Source organism: Balaenoptera musculus, chromosome 1 (genome assembly GCF_009873245.2).
Source record: "Balaenoptera musculus isolate JJ_BM4_2016_0621 chromosome 1, mBalMus1.pri.v3, whole genome shotgun sequence".
NCBI lineage: Eukaryota > Metazoa > Chordata > Mammalia > Artiodactyla > Balaenopteridae > Balaenoptera > Balaenoptera musculus.
The window spans coordinates 61,293,719-61,306,964 of record NC_045785.1 but is presented as its reverse complement, the minus strand read 5'-3'; the positions used below and the strand labels follow the sequence as shown (position 1 = coordinate 61,306,964).

The window sequence follows — 13,246 nt, the reverse complement described above, 5'->3', positions numbered from 1 at the left end:
TATTTGCTTCTCCTGTTGATTTTATAGACCGACTCTCCAGCCTCTTCCAGGTTACTGCTGTAGCTATGAACATTCTAGTTAAAATTATGAGTAATATGGTGTGCTTAGTTCTATTAATACCTAAATTGAAGCTGTCATCTTGGCTAATTATAATAATAGAAAGGAAAAAAAAGAGACCAGAGTCTTGAATAGGGATAAATATTAGTGAAGTTGTTCATTAGGTGAAACTAAAATCTGTTACCCACAAATGGGTAGGATACACTCTACTATTATTATTCATTTATTTGTTAATTCAAAACTATTTACTTTTTAAGGTTTATTTATTTATTTTTGGCTGTGTTGTGTCTTAGTTGCGGCGTGCAGGATCTTTGCTGAGGCATGCAGGATCTCTCATTGTGGCGCGCAGGCTCTTTGTTGTGGTGCATGGGCTTCTCTCTAGTTGTGGCGTGTGGGTTTTCTCTTCCCTAGCTGTGGCACACAGGCTCCAGGGCACGTGGGCTCTGTAGTTGTGGTGTGCGGGTTCCAGAGTGCATGGGCTCTGTAGTTTGTGGCACGCAGGCTCTAGTTGAGGTATGCGAGCTCAGTAGTTGTGGCGTGTAGGCTTAGTTGCCCTGCTGCGTGTGGGATCTTAGTTCCCTGACCGGGGATCGAACCTGCAACACCTGCACTGAAAGGCAGATTCTTTACTACTGGACCACCAGGGAAGTCCCTCAAAACTATTTATAAATCTACAGTGTTAATATATTCTGGGCTAGGCCTGTCCTGAGATATACCTAAAAGGATAGAAGTAAGCCCTACTCTTGTAACAATTTTCATTTACTAGAAGAGGCTGGCAATTAAGCAATAATATAAAGTGTGTAGGAGTGATAAAAGTAGTCAAGAATTTTGGGAGTACATATTACGAATTATCTGCTAGGCTTTTGGCAGGGGAAACAGCAGATAAATTGATATTTCAAATATACACAAAAAATAAGTTGGAATTAGTCAAGAAAAGAAGAGAAGAGTGAGAGTTATAGGACCTAGGGATCCACATTTATAAAAGTCTAGAAGAAAGAAGAACTGGCACTTTTAAAGAACTCAAAGAAGTTCAAAGTAATTGGAATATAGATATGGGAGTAACAAATGGTGAGAATTTAGGCTAGAAATCTCTACAGGGGCCAAATGATAATGAGCCTTCAATGCCCATTTTTAAGGGTTTAGACTTTATACTCAGGGCAATTAAAAGCCACTGAAAAAACTTTTCAAAGTGGAATAACACAGTCAAATTTTCATTTCAGGAATATCTTGTAAACAGCACGGAGGGGCCCAGAATGGAGGCTAACGAATCATGTAATAGACTACTGTGGTAGTTTATATAAGAGATGATGATGGTCTGAATTTAGGGTCAATGGGAGTGAAAATGAAAGAAGTGATAGATTTTAAAAGTATTAGGAAGTTAATTGGAGAATTTGTGATTGATTGGATGTGAGGAATATGACTAATGAGGTGGAATGAGAGAGAAAAAGCTAGACAGAGAGGAACATACAGAGATAAATAAATCAAGTTGAACCAAGGATAACTCTTCAGTTTCTGTTTCAGGGGACTGGGTTTACTGAGACAGAGAAGATTAGTGGAGGAGCAGCTTTGAAGAAGAAAATGATTTCAGTTTGAACCTGCTGAATTTGATGTGAGACATCTAGGAAGATCTGGGCTTTAGGCAGCTAAATCAATCAATCTGGAGCTCAGAGAAGAGGTACAGCCTAGAGCACATAGATGGGTTTTGAAGTCATTGGGGTAGAAGAAATCACCCAATGAGTTTATGCGTAGAAGCTCCCTCCCATTATATGATATAGGACTGAAAAATGCTAACACTTTCAGGATGGACAGAGAAATAGGAGCCATAAAGGAGACTGCAAAGGGGCATTCAGAGAGGTACCAGGAAAATTAGTAAGAAAATCAGAACAAATGGTAATTTGAATATTTGAGAATATTTGGGTAATGGCAACCTGAACTTATTTGGCAACTTGAATCTTAGGGAAAAGAATGTTTCAAGAAAGGCTGGTAAGTGTCTGGTGGATTTCAAAAAGCCCTTCTTGAGGATTTATGGGCACTGAGGTCAGGCTATAGTAGGTTTAGAAATAAATTTGAAGATAAAGAGGGTAGACAACTCTTTGGAGAAGTTCAGCTGTAACTTCTGGAGCAGTATATGTAGGGAGGTAAGAATTCCACAGGACGTTTTATTTTCTCAAGGTAGGATAAATTTAGATATGTTAAAATGATAATGGGAAAAAGCCAAAAGTTAAAGATAAAAGAGGAAGGAGATAATTGAGAAAATAAGGCTTCTAACATTCATGAAGGATAGGATCCAGGGCACAGACAGAGGTTGGTCTTAGCTAGGAGACGGGACACGTCTTCTGTTTGAACAAGAGGAAAGGAGGAATGGAGAGCTACAGATGCTGAATTTGGTCCTAAGAAGGTGAAAGGACCCTAAACAGCTTTTTTTTTTTCTGTGATGTGAATTAGGACAGTAGAACATGTGTAAAATAGCCACTGTGGTGAATGAAAGAGAGAGAGAGAGAGAGAGAGAGAGGGAGAGATGAGCTAACTAGGGAATGAGATAAGGAGGTTGGGGATTTGGGGATCATGGATACAAAAAGAGATCCCAGTGTGTGCATATTTACCCAGTGCCCATCCCAAGTACATCATGCGTCTATTTGGATCCCCTTATGAGGTGAAGTTCTCCCACAGCACAGATCTAAAACTGAGTGTCATTTTGACACGAAACAAAGTTAAATAAGAAGTTATATCAGGTTAGAATCACAGTATTCGCCTGTGTTGTATACTTACTGTGGCACAGGAGGGGATTCTTTTGCATATCATGGCTGTACTGTCCATGAATCTCAGAGGCCAGGACTTTACCACTAAACATCCCATTCCCTTTAATAAACCAAACTGAATTTGTCTATTAAGTTAAATGTTTTGACCCATTATAAGAGTGTCAGACTGTTTACCTATTAGTTGTTAAATTAGTCACACATTGACTACCTAAGAATTCAACTTAAAATGACCACGTGATGGTTCTAGGATGGATTGTGACGCTAAAATTTTGCCAATAAATTATATAGGAGGTTATTTTTTATACCTAAGCTTTCAAGTACTCTAATATAAATGCTTCTTTTCGAAGTGTGAAAATAACACATTTGTTGTGGAGAATTCGGAAAACAAAGAAAAATATAGATAAGAAAATAGAAATCACCCTAATTTCCTACTCAGAGTTAACTGCTTCTAGTATTTTTCTATATATACACACAGAATTGTTTTTTTAAATGGATTATATTATGTAATAAACATTTGTTTCCACTTTTCACATCCTGAACATTTCTTCACGTTATTAAATATTCTTCAAAAACATGATTTTAAATGTTAACATTGGAAAGCATACTATATATTATGCCCATTGAGAGATGTTCCATAATTTGAACATTGTCCTTTTGTTGGCCATTTAAGTTTTTAATTTTCTTTTATATTGAGGAGACTATCCCTGCACACAAAACTTAGCCCACATCTCTGATTCCTTCCTTAACCATTTAGCTGCTCTTAATCGTCACTAATACTGTGGTTCTCTCTGAGTGTAAGATAGTAGGATAGAGCATTTTGGGTTTAAATGAAACTATATTTTGGAAGGAAAAAAAACTATCCTAATTCTAAACATTTTTAAACATTAATGTTCCTTAAACCTTGACAAAGACATATTGTCTAGACTTTCTCTTGACACCTGAGATACAAAAGTTTGAAATATAATAAAGATGCCTCTTCTGACATGAGTATTACAAAGCTAATCTATCATCCATAATCCAAAGAATGAATGTTTTTATAGAGTAGATTTTGCCCTCCCCCTTTCAGCCAGAATTTGAATACTTGTTACTGACATTTTTTGACTATTCTAATAGAAAGATAAATATTTATCTAGACATAGGTACTGAGCTATACTGAGCCACACAGATTTTACAAATCATACTAATTGAGAGAAGAAAGTAATTCCTAGGTACCAAATAATGTGGTGGCAGGCTGCAGCCTTCTTTACAATTTTGAGTTCCCCTGTGTAGCGATTGGATAATAATTCTGCATTACCAAATATTTTTAAAGTGCAAATTTGAAGGTTTTTTTTGAAATAACTCTACTAGGTAGAAATTTAAGAAAAGCAGACTTATAGATCATACATTCATTTCCTTGCACTATTCCCCTAAGTGTCCCCTATTCTTTCTTTGAACCTCAAAGCATTCTGTTCTAGAAACCTATACAATAGCGCAGTAGCCTGGGGCTTGGGGAGAGGTATGCTCTGTAGGTTGAAGATGTTAATTATCCTTACCTCATTTTAATTTTTGCAACTGCATTACTAGATGGAGAAGATGCTTGGTAAGCATGTATTAATCATGTTTTAGAGAAGAAGAGAAATCCAGATTCAAAGTTAGGTAACTTGTCCCCAAACTAGAAGCAGAGCTGAGTCAGATTTATGGCAGGTCTTTAACTCTTTTTTTTTTTTTTTAATTTATATTTTATTTATTTATTTTTGGCTACGTTGGATCTTCGTTGCTGCACACAGGCTTTCTCTAGTTGTGGTGAGCTGGGGCTACTCTTCCTTGTGGTGCACATGCTTCTCATTGCAGTGGCTTCGCAGCATGTGGGATCTTCCCGGACCAGGGTTCGAACCCATGTTCCCTGCATTAGCAGGCGTATTCTTAACCACTGCGCCACCAGGGAAGTCCAGGTCTTTGACTCTTGATCAGTGTGTTTGCCTAAGCCTGAACTTCTAAAATATCTCCTCCTAAAGTTTCATGAATTCTTGTCCCTTGTCTTCTTACACTGTCCACTATCTAACTTTGTAGTTTTCCTCTCTCTTCCATTTCCCAAAAGACACATTTGGGGTTTTCCTGCAGAAGAGTTTTGTCTTTTCTTCCACATCTTTTACTTTTCGGTTTCTTTTCTTTTTCAAATTAAATCCTTATTCATTTTCCAGTTTTGCCTCAGAATTCATCAGAAAAAATTTAGCCATAGAAGTATATGTAAGAGACCATCCAGTCGAACCCCATGGTTTACTAGTAAATTTAATAAAGCACAGAGAGTGAATGACTTGCCTGAAGTCATAATTGGTGGCAGAGCCCGGGTAGGATTTGCTTCTTCTGATTCTTAGTCCATTGTTGTTTTGAAACATTTAATAAAATTGCGTAATAGTAAAGATGAAGTAATGCAACTTCTAGTTACTTTTCTTAATGTGTATGAACTGTTTATTTCCAACTTTTCCAGATTAGATAAAGAGGAGAAGCTTCTGAAACAAAGTCTAGAATGCTGAGATGACTTGGCAATCTGAGAACAGAGTTGTAATCAGATTGAAAAGACTACAATTATTTCTTAAATCTGCAGTGAAACTTCTTCTCATGAAAGTCCTTCAAATTATGTAATTAAGTGGTTCAAAGCTCCCAGACTGGTTTCAATGTATTATAATGCAGCACATTTATCAAACTATACAGGGAGTTTCCAGTGGAGCAGGTTATTCTCCCATAGCCTGACAACCGGAGATTATGGAAAAGAAAATCATAAATAAAAATTGGCTGTGAGGAAAGTTCTCTTACACATTATATTAATAATAATCTGGAAATGCATAAAAACCACATAATGGAGCCTAAGGGAAAATAAAAATTTTATTCCCTCCCCACAAATTAATTTTTCTGGGTTTTCTCATTTATCATCTTCAAAAGGTATATGTAGCCTATAGCCCAAGGCATTTTTGAACCAAGAAATAAAGTACTGAAGGTTTTTAAATGTGTACTTTTAAATCCTACTGCAGTCAAATAAAATCCAAATGCAGAATAGTAAAAACAATTTTCCAGGGATTCCCTGGCGGTTCAGTGGTTAGGACTCCGCACTTTCACTTCCAGGGCCCGGGTTCAGTCCCTGGTCGGGGAACTAAGATCCCACAAGCTGTGCAGTGTGACCAAAAAAAAAAAAAAGTCTCCCTGGTTAGTGTTTTGTACATTTAAAATATCATTATCACTGGGGAAGGGACAAATCGGACAAATCTTCCTTTAGGATGGAGAAAAGTAATTGCCCTTGACACTAGGCAGGGATGGAGAATTTAGGGGTTACTGATGTAGTTGTGTTCCTCGCTATCACGGTACAAAGAGAACTCTCTCTTCCTGCTGATAACCGGAGGAGAGGCAAGAGGCCTGGGAGAGTCACATGGAGCCTGGAGAAGATGCTGACAGAAGAGCGGCAGCTCTGTTTAACCACAGCTGGTCTCACGGCTCCCTTGACAAGATTGTTATATGAGGCTGTTTAGAAGGAGCAATTGTGCAGCGTGTTTGCTGAAAAAATAGCTTCAGTGGTGGCCAAGCATCCTGGTTTCTGTTTGTCCCTTCTCCCTTGTAGAATGGGACTAATAGGAATAATCTACCAGAAGTCTATATATTGATGCCAAAGTTTTTCTCGCAAAGTCTGATCGTCTAAAAAATATTTGCAAAGATTGTCATCACTGATCAGCTCCTTAAATAGAAGGACGTCTAATATAGGACAACTAATATCAAGGTGTCCACAGGGCTCTATTCCCTGCTGGAAGCTCTGCAGGAGCATCGGAGTCTCCTTTCCTTGCTTTTTTCATGGATGTTAACTTGCATTTATGTTTAAAATTAAACAAGGAATTAAGAGTTCTCCTTCCATCCCTGCTGCCATTTGGAAATGACAATATCATGCTCACTGCCTCTAATTCCAATTATCTTCATACTGCACAGCTCATGAGTTCTGGGAAAGCTCAAGTGTCTCTTCCCATGTGCCAGCTGTTGCTTACAGAGCTTGGTTTCATAATTTCATAATCACTGCATTGTCAATAGGAAATTATGGGAAATTACAGTGGACTAGCCAATGTAAGGCATATGAAACCTGTATTAGCCTAATAAAAATAATTTTAAGTTATTAGCCTCATAAAAATTAATTTTTAAATAATCAAGGAGGACTGTGTAAAATGACTGAAATCCCATTTTAATAAGTAATTTTGTGAATTTTCCTGATTATAAAAAGTTGGAGAAATCCAATACTTTATTTTGTAAAAGAAAATGAAAATGTAACTTAAGTGAGTTTTTAAATCATTCTAGATGAGGCTCAGAACACTTCCTGAAAGATGGTAAGTGGTCAAATATATTTAATTATTGGATGAGGTGAGGGACTGAAAGAGTTAGCACCAATAGCTTATAAAAAGAAGATGAAAGAATTAATAAGCACGTGTTTTTCTTAAAGGCAACTGAACTGAAAATATAGTTTTATACCTTTGAGTCAAAGACTGAGATCTAACTGATGTAACTTGAATAATAGGAATGCATTTTTACATGTTGCAAATATAGAAATTGAGATAATTTAGATAAGAGTTAGGATGAAGTTTACTTTTACTTTATTTATGTTAAAAAAAAGTTTCCTAAGAAAGTGCACAAAGTAAGGAAAATTGCTAGGATGTTTTATCTGTGAGAGAGAATAAGTCGTTTTCAAGCTCATACCTCCCCATCCCCTTTCAGCATTTGTTGAGAACTCACTCTGTGGGTGTATTAGTTTTTTACTGTAGCTCTTTAACAAATTACTACAAACTTGGTGGCTTAAAACAATACAAATTTATCTTACAGTTCTGTAGGTTGGAAGCCTGACATGGGTCTCACTGGGCTAATATCAAGGTATGCGCAGGGCTGCATTACTTTCTGGAAGCTCTGAAGAAGAATCAGACTTGTTTCCTTGCTTTTTTTTTCTTTTTCTTTCAATTTCTAGAGACCGTCTGTAATTCCTTAACTCGTGGCTCCTTTCCTTCATCTTCAAAACCAGCAACACTGCATCTCTCTGACCTTTCTTCTGTGGACCCATCTCCCTCTGACCGCAGCTGGAAAGGTTCTCAGATTTTAAGGATCTGTGTGATTACATTGAGCCTACCCAGATAATTCAGGATAATCGCCCCATCTCGAGGCCCTTAACATTCATCACATGTGCGAGGTAGTGTTCAGTTCACAGGGTTCCGAGCCAGCATCAGAAGATACTAATGTAGATATATTTATTTTAAATAATTTTGGTGTATAATAATTCATATTTATTAATAAAGGGAATAATCAACTCCCTTTAAACAAAAGACTTTCCTAAATTGCTTGAAATGTTTTTATGTACATAAAAAATTTTAAATAATTTAATAATTGTTTAATAATAATAATTCCATTGCCTTCTGCAAGTCTACGTATTTTACATAATTTAATTGTAATAACAATATAATTTTATATACATGATAGTATCTTACATTCTATTCTTTTCACTTACTTCATATATCTATTATTAGGCAAACAGGCTGTATTTTATTAAACTTTACTCCTGATACTAGAGATTTATCTGTTTGCAGTTTCTTACTAGATTAGATAATTCTTCACTGAACATTCACTTATTTGTCCAGCTTTTTCCTTTTATTGAATAAATCCCTTGGAAAAAATTTCTTTGAAAGAAATTACAGAGTCAGAATATATGCCTACCCATTTTTCTCTTCTTATTTGTTTATAGAGCCATAATTTTGTTCAGGTATTAGGTGGTAAATTGGTCAAGGACCAGCGTGTAAGCCCCAGAGAATGGATTTGCCTTATAAGCCAAACCTGGAAATTTCCATCTCCTTTGCCAGTGATTGGTTTAAGAATTACCTGTGACTCAGTTCTGTCCAGTAAGACTAAGCTGACGTTTTTATAGCTGGTGAGGATTTGATCAGAGCCGAGATTTAGAATGCCGAATCTGTGTCGTGCTGACATCTATTTGTACCATCGGGGTGTCTGTGATCACTATAATTCAGATGAGAGGAGGAGCTGAACTAGGATGAGACTGGAACAAGAGCAAACGGCAGTGCAGACGACAAGGCAAAAGAAGGATTCGAAGGTGACCCTGACGTGTTGAGCCAGGGTGACTGTGTAAGAAAGAAAGTGCCATTGTTGAGATAGTAGGTTTGTGGGTGTTTGGGATGCCCAGGGATGTTGGGACCCCTTCAATTTGAGATGTGTGACCTGAGGACAGAACATCCAAATAAATGTGAGCCTTAAGAGAGAGACATTTTGGGTTCAATAGAAATGTACCGTGAGCAACAAATACAAGCCACATATATAATTTTACATTTTCTAGTAATGTCATTTTTTAAAAAGTAACAAGAAACAAGTGCTAATTTTAATAGTGTACCTTATTTGATACACTATATCAAAAATATTATCATTTCATTAGTCATTACATATCCCAGCATCTCAATTTTCTCCAGCCACGTTTCAAGTGCTTAATAGTCATGTACGTCTAGAAAGACCAGTTTAGGAGCTGGTAATAAAGTCAGCACCTTTCTTTGTTTGCAGGCGTGAACCCATGTTTGGGTTGTTCCTGCTTGTTTTTTTGCAGTTATGAACAATGCTGTATGAAGAGTCATACACACAACTTCTGGCTCAGGAGTTAGGGGCAGCGTACTCTTGGGAGTGGACTTCTGCACAGTAGCAGCGGAGATGGGGCCTCGTTGTCTTCCGGGGTGGCCGCTCCAGCTCGCGCTCCTGCTGGTAGTATGTAAAAGCGTCCACATTGCTCCATACCCTCACCGACATTTGGAAAAGTCACGTTTCATTTTTGTCAAACTAGTGGGTGTAAAATGGTTTCTTACTCTGTCATCATATTCATTTCTCTGATGATTAATGAACTTGAATACCTTTTCAGATACATTTGAATCTTCATTTTTTTCTCTTCTGTGGAAATCACAAATATTTATTCATTCAAATATAAGTATATTTATATTATGTATGTTATAGATGTCATATATTATATTTGTATATGGGTCATATATTCATTTTTTACAAATGGTTAGTGAACACCCTCTGCTAAATACTGGTCTAGGTACTGGGAATGAACTAGTGAGGAAAAAAAGATATAGTCCCAAATTCTGCCTTCATGGAGTTTACATTCTAGTGTGTGTGCAGTGACCAGGGAGAGACCAAGAAAAGGTAAAATGCTGTCTGACGTATGTTAGTGAACCTGGGTTTAAGTCTGGCTCAGCCATTTTACGTCATTAAACCTTGGTTTCTGCCACTGTAAAAAGGAGATGGCAATAATATTTATCTTCTATTGTTTATTAAATGCATATGAAGAACTTGACACAGTGTCAGGCAAATTGTAAGGATTCGGCAAATGCTAATGACAATAAGAAGAAGGAGAAGGAGAAGGAGAAGAAGAGGAAGAAGAAGAAGAAGAAGGAAATATAACTACTACTTTCCCCTTTCTTGCTTCTATTTTTTCTTCTAGGGTTTTTTTTCTTTTTTTCCAGTTACAACTACTGAAGTTTAAGATTACATATGTTTTGGTTTTTTTGAAGCATTGGCTCTCATTTAGGTGTCAACCTCCTGGTATTTTCTGCAGCAAGACAGACGACTTTGGCTAATTTTGAGATGTGTTGTTTTCCAACTTCTTAAATCCCAAGAACCAAGAGCCTGAGTACATGTACTTTTAAAAAATCTGTATCACGTTGAATAGGCAAAAATGTGGGAAAATCCAGAGGAATATCTTATATAATTCAGGGTTGTGTTCTGTGAGTATAAATGTTGCTTGAGTTAATCATTTCAATCCAATAACCAATTTATTGTTAATTTATGTGCAAAGTACCATGTAGGGGAGATGCATATGACTTTGTTAATCTTTGGAATAATAATTTGTCCCTTTTTCTTAGATAATGATGTTGAAAATGATCTTCAATCATACATCAGTTGAGCACTGCAAGACGTACACAGAAAAGCAGAAAGAGTGCAGCTTCTTCTTAATAGCTGTTCGCCTGGCTTCACTGAACCAGATCTTGGATCCCTGGGTTTATCTGCTGCTAAGAAAGATCCTTCTTCAAAAGTTTTGCCAGGTAGCAAATGCTGTCTCCAGCTGCTGTAATAATGGAAAGAAAGTACAGACTATCTCACTATCCAATGAAATAACACAGACAGAGGCATGAAAGAGAACTCTTAATCAACTTGCATGTTCACAGCTTTCGGCAACAAATAGCCCTAAACCATACTGTGAATTTAGGCATCTCTGGCATGCCACTGTTTATGCATTGAAGTAGAATTTTTAATATAAGGCTAAATGGTCTCAGAAGCATAGATAATCCCCTATGTGCCAGAAGTATTCAAACACAAACAAAGGAAAATAGATAAATAATAGTCTAGTGTTTGGGGGACTCTGTCATTTGTAGCTGAATATGTGATTATTTATTAGGTGAAGACTTTTTTTCTATATAAATGATCTTGGTCTGTGATGGGGGTGGGATGGGAATAGTTAATATTCTAGTATTCTGAATACATGGGGAATTTAATGAACAGATCGTTGAAGACAAGGTTTGTTTTTGCTCAAAGACCTTGGCCTTCTGCTTTCTCTTTTACTCTCTCTCTCTTTCTCTCTGTGTCACTCTTATTCCCCTTACAGTTTTTTAAAAAGTTGAGTTAGGATAAAAAAAAAATCTATAACGTATCCACAGTGTTCATTGGTACTGATGTTATTTAAATATTGCTCAATATGTAAATTAGCTGCTAACCTTACAAAGTTTAAGTTTTGGTGGGGTTGGTAATTAGGTTTACTCATTATCTGAATAAGAGTCAATTCCATTTATTTCAAAAATGACAGAATTTGTGACCATCCGAATTGCTAAATGTTCTTCCTTTTGATTACATTTTTAATTTCTGTAAGTCTGCAGAAGATTCGTAAAACTGTGCTTGGGAGTCAGTGAAGTGATTTTTCAAAATGCTATTTAAGGACTGATTTGAGCACTAAATATAGGTACTCTGGCTAATTATCTTCCCTGATTTTCCACCAAAAGTATTCTCTTCAGTATTTTGGGTATTTAAATTCTAACTCTGATTCTAAGACCAATAAATATTTTGAAGCTTCCATAAAGACTTTCCATAGTTTGGCCTATTTATAGGATTAGGAAATTAATAATATTGATCCCTCACAGCACTTTCTCTGCCCTCTTCTCAAAGTAGCTCTATCTAAATATTTATTCTTAAAATGTTTCTCTCAGTGTCTACATGTGTACAAACCTTGATAGCTAAGCTTGATATCTTTTTGGCACAAGTAGGTCACTACATTAAGTTTTGAGAATTACAGTTAAAAAAAAGATTTCCCCAACAAACACAACAATCTTTCAAATCAGACCTACATAAAATGTTCTTCATACTCTCTAGAGCATTCATTTTGCAAACTTACTAACATTTTCTCATGAAGATTTTAATTTGCTTTTTCCTTTTTTGCTTTCCTAGTTTTTAGAAACTTGAGATCTATTTATACTCCTTTATAGTAACTACATTTGTGTTTGTGTTCAATAAGCATTTGGGGGAGAATTAATTTTAAGAGGTACAAAATATCTGTTAGATTAATATGTACGCCACTCTAAGTCAATCAGGAGGAATCAATTTAAATGACCATGTCAAATTGAGTGAGAAGGTAAGATCTGCTGGGAGCAGAAATAGAGACACAGATGTAGAGAACAAACGTATGGACTCCAAGGGGGGAAAGTGGCGGGGGGCTGGGTGGTGGTGGGATGAACTGGGAGACTGGGATTGACATGTATACACTAATATGTATGAAATAGATAACTAATGAGAACCTGCTGTATAAAAAATAAATAAATAAAATAAAATTCAAAAATTCAAATAAAAGAAAAAATATCTGCTGGGAGCACTTTTGTAACTCATGATCATTCCACTAGTCTAAGTTTTGGAAAAAATGATGATAAATAACCTATACTAAAACCCCATTATAAAATCTCTCTATGCCATAGAATTGGATTATCCTACAGGTCACCTCATGGAGGATGAAACAAAACTACATACTTTTTTTTCAGGAAAAAAGTGCACTTATATGATCTTATAGTGAAGAGGTTTTACCTCTTGAGTGGTCCTCAGACCCTAGGTTTAGATATACACATAGTATAGATTCAAGTGGTATGAGCTTGATTGGGTTACTTCTTCCAGCACCTAGTACAGCACTTGGAATATAGAAAGTATTCAATGACTATTTGTTCAGAGAATGAATGAATCATTATCTGCCAAAACCAAGTGCACATCGGTGGGGCCCCACAGTATGGTTGAAGCGCTTCATGCCATTACAGACCATCAAGCTGATAAAGTGAATGATCTCTGCTTGTTTAATTACAGAAACACAAATTTATCTTCAAATGTGCAGTGTCATATTGCTGCATAACAAAGTG

General features: G+C 36.4%; 1 protein-coding gene across 3 annotated transcripts in view; it reads left to right on the top strand.

Moving 5' to 3' along the window:
- Positions 1-13,246, top strand: part of PTGER3 (prostaglandin E receptor 3) — an 82,795-nt gene that overhangs the window by 27,362 nt on the left and 42,187 nt on the right. For all 3 annotated transcript variants that reach the window (XR_005022246.1, XM_036872262.1, XM_036872275.1), the window contains exon 2: positions 10,724-10,903. Coding sequence is in view for 2 of the 3 variants with exons in the window: in XM_036872262.1 (XP_036728157.1) it covers positions 10,724-10,903 (180 nt within the window). In the remaining variant the exon portion in view is untranslated. The remainder of the gene's footprint in view (positions 1-10,723; positions 10,904-13,246) is intronic.